At 49.8% G+C, this 22587-nt stretch overlaps 1 protein-coding gene across 3 annotated transcripts in view; it reads right to left on the reverse strand.

The window, feature by feature from the left end:
- Positions 1 to 11601: 11601 nt before the first annotated feature.
- BLM (BLM RecQ like helicase) overlaps positions 11602 to 22587 on the reverse strand; it is a 94758-nt gene continuing 83772 nt past the window's right edge. For 2 of the 3 annotated variants that reach the window (XM_041751025.1, XM_041751027.1), the window contains 5 exons: positions 21853 to 22052; positions 21169 to 21364; positions 18819 to 18941; positions 16310 to 16511; positions 11602 to 13018 (listed from right to left, as the gene is read on the reverse strand). In XM_041751025.1, coding sequence (XP_041606959.1) covers positions 12841 to 13018; positions 16310 to 16511; positions 18819 to 18941; positions 21169 to 21364; positions 21853 to 22052 — 899 coding nt within the window. In that variant the 3' untranslated portion in view covers positions 11602 to 12840. Of the gene's footprint in view, positions 13019 to 16309; positions 16512 to 18818; positions 18942 to 21168; positions 21365 to 21852; positions 22053 to 22587 lie in introns of those variants that run through there. The other variant, XM_041751026.1, reaches the window with a different exon arrangement.

A 22587-nucleotide genomic window follows, 5' to 3' on the forward strand; every position in this document is an offset into this window, starting at 1 on the left:
AAGAAATAAGATTACAGAATTCATCAACAGAGGATCCCTGGGTGGCTCAGCGGTTTGGCGCCTGCCTTTGGCCCAGGGCGTGATCCTGGAGTCCCGGGATCGAGTCCCACGTCGGGCTCCTGGCATGGAGCCTGCTTTTGCCTCCTCCTGTGTCTCTGCCTCTCTCTCTCTCTCTCTCTGAGTCTATCATGAATAAATAAATATATCTTTAAAAAAAAAAAACAAAAACAAAATTCATCAACAGATTGGAGTCTTGGGGAAAAACAAGAAATGCTTCACCTGGGCAGGCTTCATCATCTTCCCTCCATTCCTGATTTTGACTCTAATGTTTTCCCTTTGTCTAGGTTTCTAACACTTAGATTCTGCTCTGCAACCATGATTCTCCTAGTAGGTCATCTTTTTTTTTTTAAGTATTTTATTTCTTTATTCATGAGAGACAGAGACATAGGCAGAGGGAGAAGCAGGCTCCCTGCTCAGCAGGGAGCCCGACCACAACCACTCTGAGTTTGATTCCAGGACCCCTGGATCATGACCTGAGCCGAAGGCGGGTGTTTCACCGACTGAGCCACCAGGTTCCCATCCATTCCTTTTTTTAAAAGCATACTTTGTCTCTAGGTTTTGTATTTGGAGTCATGTCCTCGTTGTACCAGGAAAAGTGGGGAAAGACTGAAACGGCACCGCTGCCCCTGAAAAAAGCCTACGGTGGGAGGGAGTTCCTGTATTTAGGGACCTGTGCCTTTGATCATCTTGGACCAAGTCTCAGTTACCTTAGGGTAATGCTAATGGTTCCTGTTCAGAGATATGCAAACGAATTTTGTCCTGTGGAATGCAGTGGGACACGCATATGTACATTCACTTTGGTACTTCTTAGCTGCCTGTTTGTGCTGTTCTAATTTTCTTTTAAGCTGGTTGGAACATATTACTTGTTCTCTAATTATTTAATGAGTTAAATAAAATTTTTGACATGTGTTCATTTTATATTACAAGAGAGTCATGATTTTACCTTTAAAAAAAAGGGGGCCTTTTAACTCTCGGCTAGATTTTCAATGCTGAGTAGTTGCGGGTTTTTTCTTTTTCTTTTTTTTTTCAAAGAAGGCTCAAGGGTGCTGTTTCCCATGATCCTTTCCATGTTGTCTATAAATCCAAACAACCTCACTGGGTGTAATATTCTTGGTTTCCTCTTTTCCACACAACTTTGAAGACTAAGCTCCCTTGTCTCCTGGAGTTGAATGTTGCTGTGGAAAAATGAGAGGCCAGATTGATTTTTTTTCCTTCCCTTGTTTGTAACTTGGGGTTTCCTCCTGAGCTCCTGAATGGTTGTTTTCTCTATCCTTAAAGTTTAGCCAGAGTTGGTATGTTCCTGATGATGATCATCCCAAACCCCTCCTGTGCCCTCTAAATCTCCAAATATTCTTTGGCTTCAGCTGTTGGATAATCTACTTCAAGGAGCCAATCCTTCTTAGGTTGGAAGTTCTGGGCTCCATCTCTCTGAGGTTATTGCTATGATTTCAGCTTTTTCTCTGTGCTAGGAGTTTGCTTTTCGGATGTGCGTGTGATGCCGTGACTCGGTTTCTAGATATGCAGTGGTCCTGTTTGGGTCCTGATATTGGTTCTTGACTGTCTCTGCTTCATGCTCTTTTGATATCGAATTCATGTCCTCATGCCCCCTTCTCTAATCTGGGGCTACTGGTTTTGAGGAAGTTGCCTTTGATACTGGGCCCTATCAGCTCTCATGCCCTCATGTGATTTCCTTGCTTTTCCTGGCACTTGACAGAGTGATCTTGCAAGTTCTTTTCATCTGCATGGTTAACTGAGCCCAGTCCTGTGGTCATCCTCCTTGTGGCTGTAATACAGGTACCAACCTGTGTCCAGCCCCGCCCCCCACCTCAGGACAACTGCGAGGGCTGTGTGGTTTTTAGCTGCCTTTTTGGTAGCCCGAGTGTGCAGGGACCGAGTCCTCTACAGAGGCCGCCTGGCAGGGGGCTACAGGCCTTGTCTTTCCGGCCATCCCCTAAACACTGCATCCAGACCCCTCTGCCCAGCCAGGAGGGTGTCCTCCTGCCATCCCCCACCCCTGCTGTGCAGCCCAGGATCCGTGAAGGTGGGGGGGGCGGTCCTGGAGGCCACTGCTGTGGAGACTCTTCATAGTTTGTTGGTCATTCTTTTCATAAACAATTTGTCATTGTTACTCATTTCCTCTGCATGGGGTAGGGGTACTCAAGTTCTTCCTCACTCTGCCCCTCCGGAGTCTGAGCTCCTCTCCGCGCAGCCTCCTAAAAATGACAGTGTCCAGGTCCGGCTGGCCAGAGGCCCCTAGAGCCTGCTTCTGCAGGTCTGCCTGGGACTCTTCCCCACCCGGAGTGGTGAGGGTGTCTAGGCCTGGGGGTGGGAACTGCTGAGTCATCTGCTAGGGCCATTGCATTTTGGTCCTATTAAAGGAAGACAGCTCTGATTATGTGAAATCACATGGCTCTGAACGGCTCACAGTTTTGGAATGTCTAAGTGGGTGGGCAAACTGGATCATTCATTCTATTGGTGGGGCCTCTGAGGCCCAGAGAGGAGAAGTGACTGCCCCAAGGTCATACAGCAAGCCAGCAACAGACAGGTTTGAAGACTTGGAAATGCCAACCAGGCCTGGGGATCAGGGTGGCCCACCTCTGAGGTCAGGAAGGTCCATGGCATGAGGAGCCCCCCCCCCCCCCCCCCCCCCCCCCCCCCCCCCCCCCCCCCCCCGCCCAGTCCCATCTCCTGGCCTTGCAGAGAGGAAATGATTGCAGCCCTGCTCCTGAGGAACTGTGGTCACGGGCTTCCTTGGGGGAGGGTAGCCACCCTGCGAGGCATGCTATCAAATCCCAACCCTCTCAGGAGGAGCCCCACTTCCTCTCCCGCCTGCCCCGCCCCCCCATCCACCCACCACCCTGGCAGCTGTGCTTTCAGCAGGAGCCCAGAGCCTGGCAGTGCAGTGACCCAGTGACCTGGGGCCAGGTGGCAGGTGGAGTGGTCCTGGTAAGGAAGCTGCAACGGAAAAGGTGGGGGATCTGGATTAGTGCCAGCGATGGCTGGGGTCAGGCTTTTCCGAGAGGGTCCCCCACCTGCCCAGGGAAGGGGCTGCCAGAGCAGTGGGGGCCTGGTGGCTCAACGCTCCAACTAGAGGCCTGGGCCGGGGCCCTCGGGGCAGGTGGACCGAGCGGCTCAGTGTGTCCTAGGTACTCGTGGGCCTCCAGCTCTGTTCCTGCGGCACCCCAGCAGCCTGATGACATCGGGCAGCGCGCCGAGGGTCCTGGGCCCACCCGCTTGCTCCTTCCAGGGCCTTCTGAGGCTCAGCTGGCTCAGAACTGTAACAGGACCCTCCCCACAGGGTTGTGATGAGGATTAATTCCTGCAAAGGCACACAGGAAGCAGGGCTCTCCATAATGGAGCCACTGAGCCCAAAATAGATCCATTCCACAAGGTAACAAGAAATATTTCAGTGGAGCTTTTTGCGAGGTGATGGGGAGAAGGAATCGCACCGTTCACCGCAGAGCTGCAATTTCATTTCTCTCTCGGGCATTTCTGATCTTTTCCTGCTAAATTCCCCTCCTCCCTCCGCCCCCACCTCTTCCCAGCGGCCCCTTTACTGCTCAGGCCTGGCTCCCTCGCCCAGAGGTGGGGGCTGGCAGTGGCCCCCACGTGTATCCTGGGGCGTGTGCGAATCACGCCAGTGGCTGCGGCTGGTGCGGGGTCGCCGCCGCGCTGGGCGTAGGAGGACCCGAGGAGGTCAGCGCGGACTCTGGCCTCCAACTCAGGCACACGGGCCCCAGCTCTTCCACAGTGGACGCTGAACACAGTCCCCCACCCGTGGGCTCCTGGCTCTTCACAGCAACCCCAGGAGGAAGACACTGATAAGTCACCCCAGTTTTTGGATGAAGAAGCAAGACCAAGAAGCTAAGGGCTCATGTGACGGATGAACACAGAACCTGAAGTCCCTTGTCGTGTGACGGTGTGGCTGCTCCGCCATCCCGCTGGGTCTGTGACAGGCCAGGCCTGCAGGCGTATCACGGGACCTGTCTCCCGGACAAGCCTGCAGGCCACCTGGTTATTACGGCTAATGTTGTCACAGAAACTTACAATTTAGGAGTTTGCACACCCTCTGACATCTCTCCTTGGGTTTCCCAGGGGTTCCTGGTCTAGATTAAGGCCTCCTATGTTATGGGGTGCTGTCTGCCAATCTCCAGAACCCCAGAAGCTGGATGCTTATGATGGTTGGATAGCTGGGTGTGGTCATGTCTGAAGCAGGCCTCTTTGTTTCCTTTTTTTTTCTTAAGATTTTATTTATTTTATTTATTCATGAGAGACATAGAGAGAGGCAGACACACAGGCAGAGGGAGAAGAAGGCCCCATGCAGCAGCCCGATGTGGGACTCTATCCCGGGTCCCCAGGATCAAACCCTGGGCCGAAGGCGGCGCTAAACCACTGAGACACCAGGGCTGCCCCTCTTTTTTTTTTTTTTTGAGAGAACGATTTTATTTAAGAATTATGTTGAGAATGGCTGACGCCACTGAGTGAGAACAGATTATTCACCACTTGACCCTGGCACAATATAGGCCACAAACAACAAATATATAGAGCAGGTCTTTGCTAGAATGACAACTGCCCATGTCCAGAGAGTGCCAGGCACCTCATGCATTATCATGTTAAATCTTCCTAAAGATCAATCCCACAGGGTCATGCTATTATGACCTATCTAAGGCAAAGGAGAGTTAAGTGAATTACTCAAGGTCACACAAGAAATTGACCCAACTGGCCTTTGACCTCAAGGACTCTGACCCAGGAGCCAGTGACAGTCTTCCTTCCTGTGAGCTGGTGACACAGCCAGGGGAGGGCAGCCCCATTCTTTTCTGAGACAACTCTGTTCCCAGCTCACTTGGATCCTGTTGGGTCTGGGCAAAGACAGCAGGCGCCAAGTAAACACCTAAATGGCATTTTTCTGGAAAGCCTCTGTAACACATTGGCACCCCAACCCCCTTGTCTGAGTCCCCAGTGGACCATATCAAGCAGCATTTGCCTGGCCTGGCAGGGAGACAGAACTCTGCTCTCAGGCAAACTTGGCCGGTAATGTGATCCCATTTGACCCCACAGGCTGGCAAGGCCTGGGAAATGTCAGCTTACACTCGTTTCCACCATTTCTAAGGGGGTTTCCTTTGCCCCCAGAACACTCTGCAAAGCGCCCAATGGGAATGGCAGTTCGGTGGCTGTTCCCAGCTGCCGAGTCACGGTTGAAGATGTACTTTAGGGCTGGAAGGGGCCTGGAGAACCCTAACTCTCTCATGATACCAGACTCCTGCCTGCAAAGGGCTCCCACTGGAAGAAAGATTCTGACCCACGGACAGGCTTGTCCAACATCATGAACGGAGGTAGCTTAAGCCGTCAGGGAAACCAAGGGTGAAAGAGAATTCCTTGCCCAAGGCCCAAAGCTAAAAATCGCCTCAGCAGAGGTTTGTTTTCACCTTGTATTCACCCCGAGGGCTGACCCCTGCTGCCCTTCCCTCTTCCTGAGGCCTGTGGGTCTCAAAGTGTGGGCTGGGGGTGACAGGTGGCTTTAGCCTCATAGTGTGTGGGGGTGTTTATAAGGACTGCAGACCCTCAGGCTGCACCCCCGATCTTCTGCATCAGAAACATTTTTTTTTTTTAAGATTTTATTTATTTAGGAATCCCTGGGTGGCTCAGTGGTTGAGCATCTGCCTTTGGCTCAGGGCCTGATCCTGTAGTCCCGGGATCGAGTCCCACATCGGGCTCCCTGCATGGAGCCTGCTTCTCCCTCCGCCTGTGTCTCTGCCTCTCTGCCCATGCAGGGAGCCCGATGCGGAACTCAATCCCGGGACTCCAGGATCAGGCCCTGAGCCAAAGGCAGATGCTCAAACGCTGAGCCACCCAGGTGTCCCAGAAACAGTTTTAACTAGCCTTGTAGTGATGTGGAAGCTGTTGAGAACAAGTGCCCTAGGCTTCTACCAATGTGAAGCCCTGTACAGGTAGGAATGACTGAAGTCTGCATTCCCACTCCTCCACACCTGGAGCCTTCCCCATATGTAAGCAACTACAGATATGTTGGATAGAATAAGGAGCTGGAAACAGATGCCAGTGATTTACAAATCTTAGCACATGGTAAACGATGCATCTCCAAATCAATAAATGGGGAAATCAGCTAGCTCTCTGATAACCAAAAACATCAGCAAACACACACAAAAGGGAATCTAAGTGAATACCAAGGCCAATTGGACGGCAACTTCCACTTGTCTTCATGAAGCCTGCAGAAGTGTTGAGGGAAGAAGACCTTTGGAACTGGTCTGCCACTATGCTCCACCACCTGGGCACTACCAACTCGGCTGTGGGATTCCCAGGGTCAGCAGGCCCCAGGGCCCTGTCCCCAACCTCCTACCTCATTCTCCCATTAAGAGGACAGTTTAGGCAGATGCCTTTCCAGTGGTCCTCTTCATCCACCCATCACCCACCCATCACCCACCCATCACCCATCCATCCACCCATCCATTCACCATCTATCACCTATCCATCCACTCATTACCCATCCAACAAATGTTATGAGGCACCTGCTGTGTGCCAGGTCCTCCTGGTCACAACCCCAGTCTGGGCAAAGCACAAAGCTAAGCTAAGGACTGTGAAGGGAGTGTTGGGACTTGTGGGGTGGGTCCTTGCAGGCTGGCTGGGACCCCCTTCCCCTTCCTCTGTGCAACACTTGCTCCTTGAGTGAGAGTTCCTGCTGTGCTCCTTAAGGTCACCTAAACAGGTGGCCCAGCCCAGGGTGCCTGTCCTCTTGAAGTGATGAGGGTGGTCAGGTGGGGAAATGTCACTTTCTGCTCAGAAGTGGGTTCCTGAGCTGGCTCTGAGATCCTCTCACCCTTCCCGGGAAGTGAGGAAAAGAGAGCCAGTGGGGCTGGATGAACCCTAGGACCCCTGGCCTGGAGGCTAGGCAGCTACTCTAGCCTCCTCACTGCACAAGTCCAACCCCACTGGTGCCAGCAGGCCTGGCATAGCCCTGGGAGGGGGTGGCTGCCCGTGTACCCATGGCCTGTTCCTAGTCCACAGGGGTTCCTACCCCACAGCCCTTCTGGAAAAAAGCTGAGCCCAAGGTGGCTGAGTGGCCGTCTCTTTGCTTTATTTGATTATAAAAATGATACAGGGCTTATTGTAAAAGTTAATCTATTCAGAAAAGTAAAAAATCACCTCCATCCTGCCACTTTTACTATTCTGGTCAGCAACCTTCACACACACACACACACACACACACATACACACTTTAGTAGCTGTGCTGTTCTGTAGCCTGCTTTTAAGGAAAAAAAAAAGAGGGCTGAGGTTAACAAGCTGTATGAGCACAGAGCACCCTGAGCTATGCTGTGGCCCTTCCTGCAGCCATGTGGCCCGGAGTTCTGAGCTGAGCAGGGTGGCACCATTCTGCTCTCCAATAACCACTGCGGGGGACTCCCCAGGCCAATAAGCAGTGCATTCACCACATGCTCTTCAATAAAACATAACTTAGCACAGAGCTGGATTTTTCGTGTAGGGGGTTGTGTGGCCTTTGAGGGTTTACTTGCTAAGTATAGGGGAGGAAGCGTGGGTGAGAGAGAGAATGCATGCGCACACACATGCACGCACACCCTGAACATCAGGGGAGATGCCAGGCCCAGAGGGCTGCACCAGGGGCCCCAGATGGAGCCTTCAGGCAATAGTGACCGCCGGCCTGGGAGCAGTAGGAACTGTTGGGATCACACATGCAGGCACCATGTCATCTCTCTGGGATGTCATCGGAGCGTGCGGGCAGCCCCTGTGCCTGCCCGTTTCCCCTCCTTGGCCAGTGGGATCGATCTGCTCCTGTCGCCTGCCTGTGACCCTGAAGGTTGCCTGGCCTCTCTGTGGACCAGCAAAGGCCTACTGCCTGTCTGCTGGCATCCAGCTCATCCGCTCTGGTCTTCACTGACCTCGTGGTCAGAGCAATTTCTCTAACCCTCAAATCAGATCATAGCTCTCTGTTGCTTCAGCACCTTCCCCGGGCACAAGGCCATGCTGCTAGGCCAGGACCATCTGGGCTGGCTTCTCTGCCTCCCTCAGCCTGTCCTGAGCTGCAGAGATGCCCCAACAGGCCAGGCTCTGTCACACCTCCAGCCCTCACCACTGTGCTTCCTTTGGATCTGCGGCCTCCTTCCCTTGTTCCCAATTCGTCTTCATTCTTTAGGGGCCGGAGTTTCACTTCTTGTGCACCTGAGACGAGGCTAGGCCTCAGCCAGGGGCTCCCAGGGCACCCCCAATATTGCTCCTGTTCCCCTTCTCCTGGGCTGGGAGAGCATGTGCTCCCTTGGCTGGCTGAGCCTTGCCGAGGCCTGGGGCCAAGCCTGAGTCCCCAGGGCCCGGGCCACCAAGGCTTGTGGAGTATGTGACGGCGGCGGTGCCCACCATCACTGCACGTGGGGACCCAGCGCTTCCTTTCTGGCGCGGGTGAGACCCTGAGGCTCGGGAAGCTGCTGAGCACACAGGTCACTCACTTGGCGGGGCAGGCATGGGCTGGCTGGGCTGGGCGCCGACGAGCCGGCGGTGACAGATGGACTGTGGTCCGGGCTCTGGCGACGCACGTGCAGACAGCGAGTTGCAGTGGGGCTCGCGTGGGCGACTTCTCTCTGGCACAACTGTTAAATCACAGCTGCCGCAGACGTTCACGCTTCTGTCTTGAGGTTAGAAGGGTTACAGCCTGCCCGGGGTCACGAGAGGCTTGAGGCCCCTTGCTGGGGAGGCCCGAGGGTGCCGGGTGTGGGCAGGACGCCGGCCAGAGGTCCGGGCTTCTCAGACGCACTTCCTTCCCAGCTGGGATTCGGTCTCTGGGGGTGTTCTTCAGGCCCTCCCCAAAGTGGTGAAGGTCCCCCGGGTCAGGGCCTCAGCTCACCACCCGACCTTCACCTTCGGGCCCGTGCTCACTGCTCTGGGCTCTGCCCCATGGAGGGAGCACTCCCCACGGGTGGTGGGGACCTGCCCCAGAGCTGGGCAAAGGGCCAGGCTCGGAACTTCGTGGGGCCTCCAGGCTGATGGCGGGGACGGAGGACATGGGGCCAGGACAGGCTGATGGCTGTGGCCACTGTGTGTGCCAGGCCCTGTGTGGGACCCGAAGGGACAGAGGCCGTGGGGAAGAACTCCGGCATCCGGAGTAGGTCTAGGGGCCCTCCGAGTCCCCACCGGGTCGCCAGTGGGCCCTGGACCCTCGGTGGGTGGGTGGAACCACGCAGTCAAGCTGCGAGGACACTGAAACCCCAGGCTCAGGCCCTCGCCCTTCTCCAGGGTTCTGCGGACTCAGTCTACCCTCTTGTCCTGTCCCCTGTCCTCTCCCGACAACCAGAACAAAGCGGCCACCCCGACCAGGGGGGAGTCTCATTCCCTCTCCCTTCTCTGCCCCCCCACAAGGAACAGGGGTCTAGGAAAGCCAGGCTGGGAGTGGGAAGGACAGGAGAACGAGTGCTTTTTGGAACGCAGGAACTGCTGAAGGCCGGGCTGTTCGTCCCGGCAGCTCCGGCGGTGCCCGCGCAGCAACAGAGGCCTGAGCCCGCCGTCCCACTCCGGGCGGGCCTGGTCAGGGCGATGGCTCGGGCGCCTCTCGCCAGCCCGCTCGTCCAAACCGTCCGTGAGGCCACGTGGGGGCCGCGGCAGCTGAGGGAGAAGTGGCTGCGGGAGCCTCTCGGGAACTCCGCCCGGCCCTCCTGAAGGGCCCATGACGCCGTTGTCTCTCCGGCCAGAGGCCTCTGTCCTGGTGGGAGCCCAGGGCTTGGGGAGACCCAGGACGGCTGCCAACCCCAGCAACCGCTCAGGGTAGAGACACAGGGCTGGGGCCCGGCGGGGCCTCCCAAGGACAGGGGAGCCTTGGGGGCTCAGAGCAGCTCCAGGCTGTAGGAGAAACAGTTTCTTAGGAAGAGCAAGGGGCCCAGACCACAGCCTCCACTTCCTCTTCTGGAGAAAAACCGCAGCTCAGCTGTGCCAGCGGGTAGTTGTGCAGCTCTATCCCTGGAGCCTGCCCCGAGGGGTCTGATGTTTCAGCGGGTAGTGGCAGGTGGCCCCTGGGGCTTTGGATGGAAAAAACGGGGTCGAGAGAGGAGGCTGGATTGTCCAGGGCAAGAGCACAGACCTGGATTCCTTACAGTGTATTGTCTAAACTGGAACACTTTCAGGAATGAAAGGGAACGGTCTTAATTATTACACCAGGACAGCAAATGCAACCTGGGACTCTTCGGGGCAAACCGGGATGTGTTACCCTACTTATCACCACTTCTTAGCTGTGCAGATCTGTGCAATTACATAACCTCTCTGAATTCTAGTTTCTGCATAAAGAAGGATAATATCATGTGCCTGCCTCCCAGGGCTGTTGGAGGGATTAAAGGAGTGAATTAAATTATGTGAAAATCTTTGGAACAGCCTTTGGCATGGAGTGGGCTTTGCAGGTTCTCCCCCTGTGAAGAAGTGGGGTCTTTCTTTTTTTTTTCTTTTTTTTTTTTTTTTGGGGGGGTCTGTCTTTCAAAGTAAGCAAGGACCTATCAGCTTGCTGGAGTCCTCATGGTGGGAGAGCCCAGGGAGGCAGATCCCAATCTTTCTTGGGTCCTCCACAGGCCTGATGGGGGAAGGTGGTAGAGGCCCAGACCCCTCCTCACCCTCAGGCCTTCCCGCCCCTGGGGAGGGTGGGCTGGGAAGTGCCTCAGGCTGGAACTCATCCCCCATCTTCTTTCCAGCCATGGTGATGTGTGTGTGCAGAGGCTCTGCTAGGGCCTAGTGGCTTGGTGGTCACTGGCTCTCCTGGGCTGTCAGGGGCACAAAGTCCCTGTGCTTCCGCTGTCCTGAGATTGCCCAAGTGCATGTGACCGCATCCCACCCTCCACCCCCAGGGAGATCAGAGAAGGCTGGAGGCTGGAATGAAGGAGGCCACTAACATTTTCCATGCCTATTGCTGGGGCCTGAGAACTTAACAGAGTGTATTCCAACTCAGAATTTTTAAGAGGGGAGTGTGGGGCCCTGCTCTGCCACTGGACCCTGGACTGGCTGCAGGCATCCAGACCTCAGGTTCCTGCCTCGAGGTGAGTTAGTAGGTTTAGGGTCAGAGTCAGCTCCATCCCCCTCAGCACCCAACTCTGGGGGCACCCTCTGCACTGCCCTTTTCTGTCCCAAGGCCCTGGGAGCCCCAAGATAGTGGGTACACCCTGGGGAGACAGTGGTCTCCAGTATCTGGGCAGAAGAAGCCTCAGGAAAGGAATGAGTGAGGCTGGAGCCAGGAAGTAAACCAATGTCTGTGGCATCAGCTCTGTACAGAGGCCACCCTCTAAACTGCCCCCCCCCCCCCCCAACAAGCCAAAGCTGCCACAGGTGGATGGGACCTCCAGCCAGATGCCAACACTCCCAGGTGACCTTACCCAGCAGCCTCAGCTATAGGCCACTTTGTCGTGTTTCCTTTTCTCATCCCGAGAAGGTTCTTCTGGTTACTTGAGTAAGAGCTTGATGGTATCTTTGAAAATGTTAGCTCTGTAAGACTTTTTTTTTTTTAAAGATTTTATTTATTTATTCATAAGAGACACAGAGAAGCAGAAACATAGGTAGACGTAGAGGCTCTCCTATAGGGAGCCTGATGTGGGACTCGATCCCAGGATCCCAGGATCATGACCTGAGCCAAAGGCAGACTCTCAACCACGGAGCCACCCAGGTGCCCCATCTGGAAGACATCCTGAGAGAAGAGGACATAGTCCTCAGTGGACTCCTGTCTGGCCAGTCTCCTCTGTGTTACACGTGGAGCCCAAAACCCCCAGGTAGCAGTCGAGGAAGTAAGGAGTCGTGTGCAGCTGAGGGCTGCCCCTCAGGTTGGGTACAAGATCCGCCTCAGTACTCAGCCTCCAGGCAGAGCCCACAAGGCTTCCAGCCACATCCCATCCATTACCTTTGGCCCAGGCAGGGCCTCCTCCCTCTGACTGAGGTCCAGGAGAGAATTGGGACGCCAACAGGTCTCTAAAGTTACTGACAGCTAAGAAACAAGAGGTCTCCAAAATTGAGGTACTAAAGCTCCCCAAAGAGGTGCCACATTAAGACTTTCTGGCCAATCAGCCTACCAGTTGAAGGTCTTGGAAAGTGAGACACCCCCCACCTAAATATTAAACATGAACAGCTCCGATATTCTCACCAAGAGAATGTTTGATCATTCTCTTGTTGGCTCCAGATTTGGCGATATTATCCAGTGTTGACAACTTAATAGGCAGAAGGATGGCATCTCATTGTCCTAATATATACTTGTAACTGGGGAGACTGGGCATTTTTCACATATTTGTGGGCCATTTGTACTTCTTCTGGGAAGAGCCTTTTACATCCCCTGTTCATTTTTCTGCTGAGCTGGTTTTCTTCTTTTTCATGATTTGTATAGGACTCTGTATTGTGGATATTAATTGTCAGATCTTTTTGTTTTCTCTGTCATTTGTCTTTTAATTTTGTTTATGTCACCTTCTGCAGAGTTTTACAGTTTCACAATGTCCCATGCATGTCTCTTCCTGCGGCTTCTGTGTTTCATGTCGTGCTTAGAATTTCTCTCACTGAGATGATTCAGCTGCTGCTTCAGACGTTCTGAGAAACGACGGCCACAAGGCTTGCAGTGGCAGCAAATCATGCTTATTCAAAAGAAAACGTTTATTTTAAAAATAAGAACTGTCACCCCAAGCATTTATTTAAATATTAATAGTTATGGGTAAAAATTATAAATGGTATAACAAAACTAACAGCTTTATATTCACAGATGGTGAGATGCTGACAAACAAGAAATAATCTATGTACATTGAGATTTGGTTGTTATGAAAATGCATATGAAGGCTTAAGAAACGGTCTATTTATAGGCTTTGGGGGAGCCATAATCCCCAATTTTCTAGCGGCTCCTGATGCTGCTTGAGAACCATGCAAAGATGAATGAGGTCCAAATATGTTGGAGGATTTACTTTTAGAAGATGTCTTTCTGCATGCGGTGGACCCCCTAAGAGGTGACAAAGAAAAGAAAATTAAAATGTTAAATAAAATCAAAAGTGAACAGTCTTCTTTCTCTTAAACCTGCACAGAGCTATATAATCGGTCTGTGATGTTTTCCTTGTTCTTCTGTGTCTCTGTTCATCTCCTCCTATAAATCCCCTGTAAGTTTCCTTTATAATTCAAGGAATAGAGGACTGCTGCCCTTTGCACAATTTTGTCCTAAATTTGTCTTCCTAAAATGGCAAGGACTATTTCTTAATTTTGTGACCTGAGACTGACCCCTGTGTCTGCACCCCCACCTACACCTCTCACCGCTGATAATCAAACCCCTCCCTCTGGACAACAGAGCCCAGACCCACGTTCCTCAATCTGACCAAATAAAGGAAGTGAGAATACCTTGATTTAAGATCCCAACTGTCAGGACAACAGACACTCTGGAATTACTGTGCTTGCCCAGTTCTGAGAAAGGTAGCTTTGTAAGTGAGTGGAGCTGGGTCCTGCTTTGAGCCTAGCGGGGCGGGAGCAGAGCACTGCGGAGCCTCCTCCAGGCAGGACCCAGCTCACCCAGCAGCGGGGGAGTCTGCACATGTAGGTTCCCAGGGGAGGTGCTTGGGTCTGGCGCCTGTGTCATGGCCACGTCGCCAGCAGCTCCCTCTCTTGCCCACTCTCCTCTCCTAGTCACTGCCTTCAAAACCAGGCAAGACGCCCTGCCACAGCTTATTACAAAGTCCTGCCAGCACCTCACTTCCCTGACTGACCTGAAGATACCAGTTCTTTTTTTTCCTCCCAAATGAAACAAAAGCAAAGAGCCACGAGGCCAGCATTTTACAAGGATAACAGGAGAAGCCTTTCCAAACGATGTGGGTTATTTCCCATGGTTTGTAACCAGTCTGAATCCATGCCAGAGTTAATTCCATAACACTAGGGCAGGCAAAGGGCCTCCTGCCTCTGAATTTAGGGGTCAGGGTCTCAGGGCCACCCACCTGTGGTAAAGGCATTCTGGTGGGCTGGGCTGCAGAGTGGTTTTTCAACATTTTTAAACTCTTGCTTGAGGGCAGTTTTACTGCAGAACTGGCAAAGATCTGCTACACCAGCAGAGAAGCAGCCTTGAATTTCCCTACGCTGATTTCCTGCTGAGAAATTAAGCCCTGAGCAAAAACCTGCTGTTTATGTTGATTTACAGAATGAATCCGCCAACTGCGGTCTCTGCCTCAGCCGGGCCATCCATTTCACTCCCACTCGGAGAGCCCAGAACACAACTGGTTCATTGTGTGTTATTCTGAAGATGTAAAATTCTGAGGGTAGGGTGGGGAGTTAAGGTATCTGGCAAAGAGCCACTTGTATTCTGTTGCTGTGCGGACTCTCAGCCAGGTGAGCAGCTGGAAACTGTGGGAAACCATCACCATGGTTCAGTGGGAGTGAGAATGAAAGCACGTGTACAAAGAGGCTGCTACGAGGGTTGAAAAAAAAGTTACAAAACTCACTGGTTTTGGTTGGTAGGGATTAGAAAAGAAAACCGTTGTAAACGCATAGGCTAATTAACAACTAGCATCAAAATTGGTACTGGTTTTTGGAGAAGTGTGAGTTTTACTACTACTCCCTAGATGAGGTTCTAACCCACAAGGCGAAGTGCTTCACTCTTACAAACAGAAGTTGGAAAAACTGCAAAGGGAGCCAAGGGCAATCGAACATCGAAATATGGCATGCTTTGTTCGAACAAGTAAGAATGAGGAGATCATAATCATGGGTAAGGGATCTCAGCGGGCAACATGCAGAAATGAAAGCACTCTGAGTAGGCGTGGGTGAGCCAGAGGCCAGTCCTACCTGGGAAATTGAGACCTCCCTGGGAAAAGCCTCACGCAAGCCTTCCCCAGGCCAGGCCTCAGCTTCCTCATCATAAACCCCAGGGGGCTGCACCAGATGCCTTTTAAATTCTCCTTCAACTCTGTGAGCTCCTAAGGAAATGAGTATTTCCCAAAACAGAGGAATAGATGAGGAAAATAAGAAAATGTCCCCACCAGAGAACATCTGCTGGTCACTTGCGCACTAAAAACCACAAAATTAAACTAACATTTAGTAATGCCTTTAATTTCTGTACCCTGGCAGAAGGATTAGCACATACAAGATGTTTGTTTATGGACTTAACAAGAAAACGACAATTTGGTAACATTTGCCTTCCTTTTCTCTTCCCCCACTCAATTTTTTTTTATTACCCAGAAGGAAAAGAGGTAGAAAAACTGCAAAAGAAAAACACAACAGCTTGCAAAAGTTTTCCGAGGACTTGTTTCCCTTTTCCTGTAAGCAGTTTTGTTAGCTCATCCAGTTATTTGGGGGCCCTATTCTCCAGACTGATGAGGTGGTCCCCATCCTGCCAGACTTCACTTACCTGCGAGGTCAGGGCAGGGGCTGTCAGAACTAGTGCAATTATGAAGATGTCAAAACACTGTACAAATCACCAGCCAGGACCCGACAACACCCCATTCCCCACTGGCATGCAGGGAGCACCCTAAAGCTGCCGCATCTCGTCCCAGGGACATCCTGGCCCAGGGATGGGAGGTGGAAGGCCTGGCTTAACTGATCTTTCAGTTTGCCTGTTGTGGCCTTTTGTCTGCTGCCCTGTGAAGGTTGGGAGGCAGGTTCTTCCAGCTATTAATGAGGGGCAGGAGCACTGGCAGGGAGCACGCAGGGCTTCCGGGCGCAGGCCTGCAGATTCCACAGCAATAAAGGCAGGGTAGCAGGTACTGATGCAATTATAAAAGCAACATGAAAACAAAACCCTTTGTTTGCTCAGCTAGTATATGATTTATAACATTTTAGGTGGAAAAGTCCCTTAAGAAGAGCCCCCAAATACAAGGCCAAAACTGGAGACACTGGGGCAGCCAGGTGGCCCAGCAGTTTGACGCCACCTTCCACCCGAGGTGTGATTCTGGAGACCTGGAATCGAGTCCCGTGTCAGGCTCCTGCATGGAGCCTGCTTCTCCCTCTGCCTGTGTCTCTGCTCCCCTGTGTCTGTCATAAATAAATTAAAAAATCTTAAAAAAAAAAAACAAAACAAAACTGGAGACATTTTCGGTCAAGTAGAAAACTTGAGTGATAATCAATTTAGGAGTAGAGATTTTAAAATCTGAAACAAATGTTCCTGTTTTGGATTCAATCTTAATCATCACTCCATTAACTAGGGAGGCAAACACTGAACAATGGCTTATTTTAATGAAAGCTTCAAAGTGACCCGGAGCACTTGCGCTTTTGTACTTTCCTCCCCGATTCACTGCGACCCAGACTGCGCGCCAGGACATACCCTTTTGTCTTGGAGCCACCAAAGCCAGTTCTCCTCCTCTTAGACCTCTGGGTAGCTGACATCCTTTTCCTCTTTCTTTCATTTTTGGTTTTATTTGCAAAGTAGTGAGAAGATACGGATGTTTCCTCGTCGAACTCCTCAGGGGCACTTCTCCTGATGCTTCTGCTGCTGCTCGGGCTGATTCGTGGGGAACCATCGTCAGCTACAAATGGACAAGGCAGACAAGTGTCTGTGACGCTGTGCTGGCCCAGGTCTTGTTACAGTCCACGTGGAGGTACACAACCAGGGGTGCAGTTTGGCTGCTACCTTATGCTTTCCTGGTGTCCTCCTGCCACATGGGTTCAACAATTCTACAAGAATAGAACAGTTCTCTTTTATGTGAACAGAGCCCCCAAAGTCCTCACTGGAAATTTACTTTTAAAGTAAGGAGATCAGAATTCATTAAAGAAATCTGTGATACTTTTTTCTTTTCTTTATTTTTTAAAGTAAGCCCTACTAGCCCCAATGTGGGCCTTGAACTTACAATCCTGAGACCATGAGTCCCATGTCCAACTGCCTGAGCCAGCCGGGCGCTCCAGAAATTTGTGATACTCTTTAGCTTAGAGACATCAGGTAAGCTCATATTCTGTTGTGTGGCCTGTGTCCCTGTTATCATTTGGGTAGTAAGTCCTGATAAGCTCTTTGAAAAGTATAAAGTGCGGGGATCCCTGGGTGGCTCAGCAGTTTAGGGCCTGCCTTCAGCCCAGGGCACGATCCTGGAGTCCCGGGATCAAGTCCCACGTCGGGCTCCCGGCATGGAGCCTGCTTCTCCCTCTGCCTGTGTCTCTGCCTCTCTCTCTCTCTCTCTCTCTCTCTCTCTGTATCTCATGAATAAATAAAATCTTTAAAAAAAAAGTATAAAGTGCTATATAAAAGAAGATTTTATTTATCAGTTTACACATGCTGAAAAAAAAAGCCCAATATAAGAGAAACATTATGCTCTGCACCTCATCTTTGAACAATGGTTACTTAGTAAATGCGTGTCAGAAAAGCCTAGGACCTATTATACTCTTCAAAGACAAAAAACCACTTCTTTACATTACAGTTGTGAACATGTCACATATTATGCAGTAAATGGGTCTGTATGAAAGCACTGGTTTGCACAAAAAAGGTGGTATTTTCTATAAGTATTAGCATCCTAAGGCACCTGAAAAGCATGAAACCTCTCTATGGGTCAACAGGGATCTCAGCTCCATTCTCTGAAGGAAGGAGTTTCCGGGCTGGCTCCCCTTCTTGCTCCCCACCCCGCCCCGCCCCGACTGGCAGGAAGGGCCCTAACCCACAGGATTCCTTGTCTGTCCAACACTAGTTCACACGGGGAGGCAGTGCAGCTCTGGTGAAGCTGTCATCCCATCATCCTAGCTGTGGGACTTGGAAATAAAAAGGCTGTGAAATGGGGTGTTGTGAGGACTGAATGATACTAGCAGGCAAAGCTCTTGGCACGGCGTCTGTCCCTCACTAAGTGGGAGCAATCATCACCACGCTGTGGGCTGTTTCCACAGAGGAGCCCGTCTTCTGTGGGCAAGAATCCCCTTTCAAACGAGTTACTACACTAAACAAATGTTAAGTTCCTACCAATATTCAAAGCAAGGCTCTTAATGGAATAATTACCACACAGAGGAATTTACAAAAACCCCACCTTTCAGCATTTTGTTAATGGGTAAAAAGAGGAAGAGGGACAGAATTTGCAACAGACGCTCACTCATTCCTCATTCTGCTTACCTTTTCCATCAACCTTGGGTAGAAACAGGGAAAACACTGACATTGTTACAGAAGCAGGGAAAACCCTGACATTGGCCTCTGTGTCTTACTGCATGGCACGATGCTGGAGATGGGCACGGGGCCTCGTATCCCCTACAACACAATCTCCCTGTCACTATCTTCCTGAGGTTAAAGCTGTCTGTGGCTCAGGGATGAGGTTCATAGTGAGGGGCTACATGATGGGCCCAATGTAACCCTGGGGACAGTCTGCTAATTGCGCTCACTTGGGCTGATTCCTTCTGATAAGGATGATTATCTAGCATTCCAACTGCACGTTCATTTTCCCCGAAACATTTAAATTCTACTCTTAAATTTTATCTTTAGACACGCTTGTCAGATAACATGCTCCTCCCGCAGATAAGGAAACCAAACACAAAGAGGTTATTTGTGGTCTGCCAAGGATAGCAGACTAAGATGGGATTCCTCGAGAACTGGAATTCCTGGGTCCAAAGATCCTTCTCTGGGTCCTACTAGCAGGTCCAGTACCTGCCTGGCATTCTCCAGGGGTGGGGGTGGGGCTAAGCACCAGTGTCCTCGAAGAGGTGCCTGGCACACCACTGGGGGCTGCTCTGAGCACTTTGGTGCCCATGTGACCGGCTGCAGGAAGCATTCACACAACCCAGAAACCACACAATTCTAATCCAGTGAGATGCAGTGCTTAACACGAAAACAGGCTTTTAGAAGACACATATTTAGCAGTGTACCGAACCTGGCAATGTCCACTCAGAGTATTTCTGTAATATTGGAATCAATTCTGCACCATATTTTTCCAGTTTGTCTTCAGTAACACCATCAATTTGAAGCAAAACCTCGGGATCAGAAGATAGAGATTCTGTGCAGGGGCATAAAATCAGGAATTCAAATTACCACCCATAGAAAACCCACCGAGTTCATGCTCATTCACTCATTCAGCACATTTGTCAAGTGCCAACTAACTGCAGGGCACCAGGCACATAGGCCAATTTTCTAAAAGGCAGTTTGTGCTGACAGAGACAGCAGACAGGCCCAGAGAACAGGAGTCCATCATACAGTTCCAGCAGCAAAGGCACGTAGAGCGGGGGCAGGCGGAGACAGTGAGGGGCACGAATGGGGGAGGGGGATCAGAGGCGAAGTGTCTCAGCCTTGAACCTGACTTTGCTCTCACCTGCTGTTCTCACAACAATGACTTGTCTAGCTGTCACAATGATGCTCCCTGTTTTTGGAGAACGCCCACATTTGTATTTCTGGCTCTGACTGCTCCCCTGTACTCCAGACATGTAGATCCTACTCCATAAGGCCACAGTTGAATTCTTACTCTGCCCCCACCCTAAACCCGTTCTTCTTCTAGTCTCTCCCATGTGGGGTGAAGCAAGTATTTGGACTTGAACAATGGACCATTACGAGTCCCCTGCATATAGATGGTGCATCAGTCTTGGAGTTAGACAAGCTTGTCATTTTAAGGATCGCTCTGGCTGCTCATGGAAAATGAACCATAAGGGAGAGAGGAAACTGGAAGTCCCTGCAGACCCCCTGCAGGAGCAGGCAAGGATGCAGTCAACTACAACACGGTAGTGGGTTCTGACTGAAGAGAGAGATCCGGGTCTGTAGGACTCATTGATGGACTGCCTCTTGGGGAGTAAGGAAGTGATAATTTCTACTATTTGAGCAAAGAAAAGGTAGACCTCAAATCTGTGATTTTCGCATCATTTCTGTTTGGAGGAAAAGGAACAGGCCTGTGGGACAGATCAGCAGGTTTATGGGCGGCTGATGGAAGATGAAATTGGACAGGCAAGCAGAAATGCAGGTGCTGCTTGCCGAACAGCCATGGTCCCCTGGATGCATGAGGCCTGGTCACTGCTGATGGTGCCGTGGGCACGTCGGCAGTGTCCCAGCCATGCTGGTGCCACCTGAGTGGAGTCTGACCGTCACACGAAACAGCTGCCAGAAGATGAGAGTGTGAGAGCCCCTGGAAAGTGACTGTGATGCCCAAAAATGCAGGGTCATGGGGAAGGATCTGCAAGAATATAGCAAATATCCTTCTTTGAGGAAAAGGCCACGAGGCCATGACACCTGTGAGCAACATCCTAGCACTTAATGGGACCCAAAAAGGATGCCTCACGTTGGTGGGGCAGCATTACATGTGTGTGCCTGAGAGATGTGTGGCCTCCTGTTGTCACTTCCTGGCATTATCAGGGAAATGCCACCATCAAATCAGGACGGCGGACACGGGATTTTGTAAAGAGTGGAGCGTGCCTAAGAGGCTATGTCATTCTCAGTGACAGAGTTATGTATGATAAAAAATCTGTACTTAAATAAGTCAAAAGCAATTCTTTGCATAAAAGCACTGTGTCATTGTTTAATTAGCACCATTTTTGCTTTCTTAATAGTACACAAAATAGCAGTGTCTGAAAACAGCATCTCAGAGTTGATGAGACACTGTGATGATCTAGGATGGTAGGAATGGGAACAGAACAGAGAGGTATGGATCATAAGATGTGATGAAGGAAGAATGCAGAAGGTAACACATACATTAATCAGTCAGCTATGTGAGTGACTTATTTTATTTTCCAGGGGTTTTCCTATTAGGGTTCTGGGCTGAGCTGTTGGGAGCAATGGAAATAACTCAGGTCAGCACATATTTCTTAACTCAAGATAAGCAGTGTGCTAGATTCGGGCTCAAAGAAGCATGAAACATCATGTCTTTTCATAAAGAATATAGCTCCTTGCAGAGACATTTGTACATAACATAGCCAAATGTCATAAAGCAGGCAGATTATAAACACAAAATCAATGAGTGACGGCTAGTGTTAGTGATTACAATTATCTACATCCTGACATCTGGCATTAGAGGGAAAACTATAAAATTAAAATTATACTATGTGTCCAAATAACACGGTACTGTACATACCTTAAAGACTGTATTTCATCTCAAGTTTGTTTCTTTGAGCTTTCAGTTTAGAGATTATATAAAAATAGTGAAAATAAACTGAGCTAGATCTCTGCACTTAAAAAGTTCCTTAGTGAGATAAACTTTTGGCTTATTAAATCATGCCAATAACAGAGGACTCACCCACACCTACCTGCAAGCTTCTTGAGAGTCACAGTATTAAAAATATTAAAGTAGTGGACACCAAAAACTTTTCCCAGAGATTTACACACTTCTGTCAGTTCTCCAAGACACTTCTTTACCACTTCTTCTCTTTGAGACATCTTTGCCACTAAAGCAGCTTTCTGTTTTTTTATACTGGTAGAATTTTCCGTTTCTATAAAGTCTACCTTTGTGAGAGAGAAAGTGATCACAGGAGTGGGTACATGCACACTTGTATCTAAATACAGGCTTCATTTAATTCTTAACTGCATTTTTTAGTTTTTTGGTGTGTTTTTTTTGTTTTTGTTTTTGGTATTGCTGTTATGTCAAGCAGTTACAGCAAGCCCCTCAGGAATAGGGGCTGTGCATTCCTCATCTTTACATGTCCAGTGCCTGGTGCAGTACAGCTTCTTGATAAATGTTTACCTAATGAATGTATGGTGATTCAGAGATCAGACGAATTCACTTTGACAGGTACTACATTACTTGGGTTAAATTTTAAGATCTCTTTCCAAATTAAGAGGAACAAAATATGTTCATATAGGACAGTATATTTAAATGGACAGTATATATCCATAAACTTTGGAGAAGACCCTCTAATTTACAGTAATGTATTTTTAGTTTTACCCACTCATTATAAGATAATTAAATAAAATAAACATTTAAAATACCATACCTTTAAATGCCCATTTAGTACAGTTTGGGCTTTATTTCCTGGCATCACATAGGCAATTGGTTGGTCATTGGCATTGATATATAAGTCTTCATCCAAAATCTTGTCAAGTATCAATTTCTTAAAAAGTCTTTCGGCATTGTGTCGCGAATAAGTAGATCCCTGTCCAAATATCCCCGACTGAATTTTTGCACTCTTACTCCCTAGTAAGAAGACCCCAGAAGCTAGATTAGTAAATGTAGGTTCTTCAGAAGCCTTAATAGGAGAGGTTGAAAAAATCATTTATGGACAAGTCCTGGTAAATGGAGTAAATAATCTGTTCCACAGGAAAACCCACAGCACAAATAAACATTTCCATAAAATGAGAATATTGGAATAGAACTCTAAACTTTCTACAGTTCTATATACTTTTCCTGATCTTTTTTATAACATGCATTGACCAAAACCAGCAGCAAAATAAAGCTTCTCATTTTAGGATGTTGCATTTACACCTTATACAATTACATTAGAGCAAAGAAATCAGATTTACATAAACTTTAAGCACTTCATATCACTGTGTTACATTAGGATAACTGCATTACTGATTTAGTTACAAAAAGTTTGGACAATCATTTTTACAAATGCCATCTCTGGTCTTGTACTGAAAGCACTACTTGTTTGCGGTCCAATTATTTAAGCCTATACTTTTTATGATCTTTATAACCTGTAAAACAAAAGCACATCCCTCCACGAGACTGC

The sequence above is a fragment of the Vulpes lagopus genome, chromosome 4, assembly GCF_018345385.1.
Source record: "Vulpes lagopus strain Blue_001 chromosome 4, ASM1834538v1, whole genome shotgun sequence".
In the NCBI taxonomy this organism is placed as follows: domain Eukaryota; kingdom Metazoa; phylum Chordata; class Mammalia; order Carnivora; family Canidae; genus Vulpes; species Vulpes lagopus.